Genomic DNA, 6,722 nt, shown 5'->3' on the forward strand with positions numbered 1-6,722 from the left:
ACACCGAGTAAGAGTAAGAATTGGTAATGTGAATTAACCAAGATATGAATTCTTTAAAAGAAGTGCATTAAAACCTGGTGAGGATGCTAATTCAGGAAATAACAGTTTTGGCAAAGCCTTTAATCTTTCTAAAATTATGCCATGGCTGTTTAAAATCTGAATCAGCAGCATCTACAAAGAAGTTTGAGCTTTAGGCTATGCGCATTATGTAGTGCATCTTAACTCGTTATGCAGACTTGTTATCATAGCAAGATGCTTTGCCCAGCCTCCAAGCCGTTTCTGTGGTTTTTTTCTACACTTCAAGGATAAGCCTCATTAATTCCTGAATGCATTTGGCTGTATTTGAATGAGCCTAGTTTACCAGAAGATTCAGGTTGCCTGATCCTCAGTCCTCAAACTCTGAAGATCTTTGTGCCATCTCTAACATTACTATTACTTATTTCTAGATCATTGTTGATTATTTTCCATAACGATATGAGTTATGGAGGTCTACTCAGATTTGTATTTTGCTAAAATAGCACAACCAAGTCAGAAACAGCTGTTAGTTGTTGACAGCCATAAATTCCAGAAACTGATGGTACTGGAGACCCATTTGCCATGAAGCAGTCAGAAAGAAAGAACAGTTTTTATGATTTTGTGGAGGTAACACATTCTGGTAGACAGATTACTCTTTGTACTTAACCCCTGCTTCATTAATTATTCACACACATCCCTGAAATGAGCCTTATTGGGTGAGTGTAGGCAATCAATCAAGGAACTTTTAATTGAACAGTGAATTAAATTGATCTCAGATAGGTGGACAGCAAATGCATTTGAGATTTGCCTAATACCTTGCCTCATTATATCAGGAGCTTTTGCTTTGTTCCCTCTGTCCCCAACGCATACTGTCATTTCTGCTCAGCCTCCTAGATGACAGGGAATATTTTCTTTCTTTTGGTTTGCTTCATTTGAACCCTGCCTGTCTGTTTTGGAGCATAGTGTAGAAAAAGCTTTGCAAGATTCTGCTTGGAACATGGTGCCAGTGCCAGAGATCTTCCACTCTTCCATTGTGTTGTCCGGGGAAAACCAGTGCCAATTCTCTTGGAGGATCCCTGCTGTTGATGCTGGAGGCCCAAGAATATCAGCAGATTATATTTGAGGTCCTAGATTTCCTAGACCCCTCTTTCATTCAGATTTCAAAATTTACCTTCAGAGACTAGTCTTGGCAAAGAGTGGAGATGCTTCTTTGGCGCAGAGGCTGTGGACGCTGTCAGGATCTGTTACACCCCTGTTGTTACAGAGATGGTGGCTGCACAGGAGTGCAACGTGGAGAATCAGCAACAGGAACCGATTGGTGTTTGCTACCAGAAACACAAATTATTTCTTATGCTCATGCCTATAGGCTGCCAAACTAGACATACTCCTAGATGAAACTGACCCACCAGCAACAGTATCCTCAGCCCATACTCCTATCACTGCTTCCCTCTTGACTTTCTGTTATAAAAAAGTTTTTGACACATTGTCCCTGGCATGCTACCTAGAAGACCTAGAACTTCTCAAGAAAGATGCCTCAGTATCTGAAGAAACACTTCAGTATTCAAATAACTCCTTCAGGCATCACTGGACATTTTACATTGTTTCATGCTGCTGAGGGTTCTTTATTCGTAAATTAGATTCTTTAGATCCTCCTTTTGTAGATGCCTTCTCAAGAACTCACCTTCAAGGGCTATTCTGCAAGAAGAGAGACTTGTAAATTCCAAGTCCTTACTATGGACTTGTGAGTGATCATAAAACCCTCTCATTGATAGTCCCTGTGGCTGGAAAGGAGATTGAGAACACCACCAAAGCTAGGGGTGTCCGAAATAAGTATTTCTTTTCAGTTAAGGCTTTCTAATTACCAAGTCTTGTTTGTTAATTGTAAACAAACATAGAGAGTACTTAGCAGACCTTGAAGAATCCTTGTGTCCTGGCTTTTGGGGGAACTTCTCTGCCTGATTTTGAGCAAGCGCTTGTCAGTGGATACCTTCACAGTTATTAGCAGACTGCAGATACTGCTGATACAGTTCCCTTGGATGTATGGTCATATGTCATACAGGTTTTTGATGGGACCACATTTGTTTAACTGAAAAATAAATAAAATCCTGTACAGGCTCTAGGACAACACTTCAAACACTTTTTTTTTCTCTTAAAAATAAGGCTAATTTTAGATCTTTCAATCCAAATCATGCCATCTCCTTTTTTCATTTTTTTTTTCTGTCCCGATTGAAATTAAAATCCAAATGGCAGCTACAACTGCCAAGTCATGCAATACTCGATGCAGCCCAGTACCGTTGACATGCTTCAGATTTTCTCTCTCATTCCTTATTAAGGACCATTCTCACCTGTGCTTACTTCGACAAGACTCAAGCCCTCTTGTGGCTCTAGAAGCCAATTCTTACTTGTTTCAGACGAGACCTTACCATAGGTACTTTCTGATACTGCACAGGGAAGAGGGTAGAGATCCATCGCTTTTTCAATAATTAAATCCTCTGTGAAGACAAGTTTAAATTTAAAAGGTGACTTTGGCTTAGATAATAACATCATTTCAGAAAGCTTCTTGCTCTGCCTACCAGGAAGAATACATTCTTTGTGAATGTGAGTGCAGTGATGGGAACCTTGGAATAACAGCTTAAGTGTTGTCCTTAGACTGTTGTAGACCTTTTCCACTTGCTTGGCCTCTTTGAGAACAGCATTTCAAATCATTTTGGCCCTTAGAATTAATGGGGGCAAACAGAATTTACTGTCAGCCAATACCCATTCTTGCAGGATTGTCTGGCTGTGGTAATGTCATGGTGATCAGCTGCAAGCTTGACCCACAGTTTGAGCAGAGCAGCATGTATTTATTTTATGAACATTTATTTGATGCCCAGAATCCAATATGATACATAGAATCTGCAAAGGTGAGTTTATTTTGTATACCTTCCGAAGTTTTGTTTAGCGTAAAGATGATAATGTCTCCTTCCACTTAGCATCATCTCAGCAGTGTAATGGTGATAAAGCCCTATGAATTGTACAGGTAACTTTAAATTCTTAGGCAATCTGAAAACCAATGGTCTTTGTTCACCATGTTAGTGTACATTTATAATGGAAGATTGTTGTTCTTTCTTATCTGTGCAGGGGGGACAGCACATGTAAATGACAGTACTCAAACAGTTTCCCTCAAGACCAATTTGATTTTTTTTTGGTCTAAGAATTTTAATGGCTTTTAATTTAATCCACTTGTTTGTTTTCATAGGCCTCACCCTTTTTGGATGATTGCACGCTTAAATGTCAAGGGGATTGTGTCTTTTTGTTATATTTGCATTAAGTCTTTCAGGTGCTTAGGATTGTTTATTTCTCTTGCTGAGAGATCTGAATGTCACAGTCACTGTTGCACAAAGCCTGTCAAGTAGGATAAGAATGTGAATGGAATTATACAAATCTGCCACAGCTGACTGACCTTCCTCCCCAACTCCTCTTCTCCACATTAATAAAACCACATTCCTCAGGATTTCAAGTTATCCTTATTCAAGGATATCTTGAGATCTGCAAGGTGTTGACATACCATACTACTCACAACTGTGCTATCTCATTACTGCCTTTCACCTAGAAAGCATACTGCGTTTGGCAGAACACAACGGAGATCGCTGTTTGTGTGAAGGGACTTCAAGACCCATCATCAGATAAATTTGATGTTGGGCACTCCACTCCAGAGTTACAAAAAGTGTAAATGACCACATGGACCATCACATTAAGTTAGAAGTTATTCAGCTGTAACTGGGTTCTTAAGATGTATAGTTGACTTGCATATTTGCCTTCTACTTGCCTTTCTTCCTCCTTCACAGTCCAGCACACTTCTTCCTTAGATTACAGGTTAAGAGAAACAGATCTCTGTTTGTTCTGACTTGTATGTCGAGTAGGCTGGTTATGAATTCATGCGTTCTACTGTCACCCCAAGTTAGGACGGCCATGTGAACTACACATCCTGAGACTGCTAGGTTTATGTCTCTTCCAAAACAGAAACTCAGCATGATCCAGCATAGAGGAAATTCTTAATATTACCCAAACTGCACATGGCAGTTCCACAGATTTCAGCTGAAGGTGTGCAATTTGATACATGCTTGTCTAAATTTTATACCGTGAGATTTTAGAGATGTTCTGCTAGAGGAACATGACTGGATACACAGACAGCCTTGGATTGGGCTATCTGGTGTTCTCCAAGGGATACAAATACTCTTTGAATTGCAGATTTTTAAAAAATCCAAATAGCAGTTAATTGCTATATCCAATACAGAGTCTTGCCTTTATATTATGATGAAAACAAAACTATAGGCAGAGGGTTATAGCATGCTTGAAATTTTTGTTAAAATATTAGGAGTTTGAAGGGAAGTATGGTTTGTTTTGTTAGCTATCCTACTCAATAAAACTTGTCATTAACCTAAAGATGAGAAGAAGGTAGGCATAGTATCCTGTGTTTGTGACAAGTACATTTAATTAAAAAAAAATCTTAAAGTGCAGCTGGCAAATGCCTCTAAAAGCAAACATGAAATGTGATCAATCTGTGCCCTGTAAGAAAAGAGGGAATCTTGTAAGCTGTATCCTGCTTAATTTTAATACTGTTTATAATGTTTTTGTGGTGGAATATATAAGTGGTCAGTGCAACTGCTGTGTCTCAGTGCAGGGGCAAGTTCTGAGACTAGTATGCTGTAGTGGGATCAGCCTTACTAATGTGATGCTTTAAAAAATTAGCTGTAACTTACCACCACACATAACAGTGCAGCACTTTCTCCAGCTGGGATGAGTGTTGCAGCTTTAGAATTGGAGTTTTAAAGGCCAGATGAGCAAAATGTCTCTCCCAATACAGTTTATAAATTCAATGTGTAAGAAGTGTCACGATTAAAAAAAACCCCCAAAACAAGCCTGTATTCTGCACGGAAAATTCTCATTAAAAACAATGAGATTTAAAATCTTTTTTTACAGTCTGTAACACCATGACATAATACAGTAAATACTTACGTTTTGGCATGAACTTGAGAGGGAATTTATTGGAGAACACAGCAGGATTTAAAAATAGGACTAGGTTGTATCTTGGCCAAGAATGTAGTATAGAATTTTAGATTCTAGCATGGTTTTTTTTTTTATAAATATGAGTTTAACTGTTAACAAATATTCACATTTCAGAGCTGAAGAAAGACCAGTTAAGAAAAGAAAAATGCAAAGCTGCAGCTTCCAAAAGAAGAAGCTAAAATTAATGGAAGCCATGTTGGAAGAACAAAAGAAGTTGAGTAGAGCTATGGAAGAAACCTGTAGAGAAGTGCGCAGGATTCTGGACCAGCAGAACATCATTCAAGTTCAAAGCTTGCAGCTACAGGAGCGGATGATGAATCTACTGGAGAAAATGATCTCCAAATCTAATGTGTAGTTTCCTTTGTGAATGCCTCTGAGATCACTATTGATATTATAGACATCCCTTTATTGCACACCTTATGTGTGTCTGTCGACCTATTCCCAGGTTTTCCATGGAAATTAAAACCCTAGTGTAATCTTACTTAAGCAAAGAGAACAGAAAATGCAGGTTGAGAGCTATCCAGTATGATAAAATTAGTGCAATATATGCCTAAGTTGAATTATTTTTATACAGAAAGGTTAAGGGATGAACAGCTCTGGGAACTTCAGTACTATTTATGCCTAGGTCAGGTATTGTTTTACAAACAGTGGTGTTGTATATTGTTTCACATAAAGGACTGCAGCTTGACCTGTTGTAGGAGAACGAAATAGTGCATTTCTAAACATGGTAATTGCATCTTGACTTTGCTGATGATTAAACCCTGTTTTGAAACATATGCCGTGATTGTACAAGTGACCTATGGTTCTCGTGAAGAGCTAGTTGGGACCATGAGATACATAATTTTAAACTCCATGCCTGATCTGAATAGTACTCTAAAGTATTAGGGTAAAAATATTCTATTCAAATACATTTTTGATATACAAAGAAAACCCGAAACCCACCTTACTATATACTGAATACTAAAATGTATAGAAGATACTTGAAGTTGCTTTTGATATTAAATGTTTAATTTTTTTCCATTAACGGGAATCTGTTGACTTAATGAACAACCAGCAATGAAAACTCTCATTTATTCTCTATCACAAAAGAAAAATATTGTACTGTGTGTATATACATATATATATAATCTATCAAATGAAATAAAGAAAAGGAAGAAACTTATTTATTATTGCTGGGCAGATAGTATGCTTTGGGACAGTGAAAAATACTGGGAGAGATAATAATGGTCAAAGCTTTTTAATTCTTAATTGCAGTGTAAAGATCTCCTATACTGATGCCCAGAATATAGAGATGGAAGTCATGAAGAACACTGAACACCTCTACAGGAGTATTCGCCCATGGCACAGCTTCGGTGTGCTATGTTTTAAGGTGTGGTCTGTGAGGCACATCGGCCTTGATACACCACAAGAGGGAGCTGGAGGCATAAAGGACTGTGTTTAAGTCGTTAAGGTGAAGTACCAGCAAGTGTTTGGCTCTTTAATGAAATATGACATTGAAATAACCTTTAACATAAATTCAAAAATTCGTCAGCTGAATTTCCTATATACCGCTTCTTTTTGCGTTGTCCTTGGAAAAACATATTTCTGCTGCTTTCACTGCACTTGCAAGACTGAAGGTTAGATTCAGATATAGAAGTATAGAAAGTGAAAAATTAACA

The 6,722-nt window shown here is 38.0% G+C and overlaps 1 protein-coding gene across 2 annotated transcripts in view; it reads left to right on the forward strand.

Annotated features, from left to right (window-relative positions):
• Window positions 1-6,088, forward strand: part of MSANTD1 (Myb/SANT DNA binding domain containing 1) — a 44,074-nt gene extending 37,986 nt beyond the window's left edge. For both annotated transcript variants that reach the window (XM_064450804.1, XM_064450805.1), the window contains one exon: window positions 5,179-6,088. In XM_064450804.1, coding sequence (XP_064306874.1) covers window positions 5,179-5,419 — 241 coding nt within the window. In that variant the 3' untranslated portion in view covers window positions 5,420-6,088. The remainder of the gene's footprint in view (window positions 1-5,178) is intronic.
• The last annotated feature ends 634 nt before the right edge of the window (window positions 6,089-6,722 follow it).

Source organism: Phalacrocorax carbo, chromosome 4, assembly GCF_963921805.1.
Source record: "Phalacrocorax carbo chromosome 4, bPhaCar2.1, whole genome shotgun sequence".
Taxonomy (NCBI): Eukaryota; Metazoa; Chordata; class Aves; order Suliformes; family Phalacrocoracidae; genus Phalacrocorax; species Phalacrocorax carbo.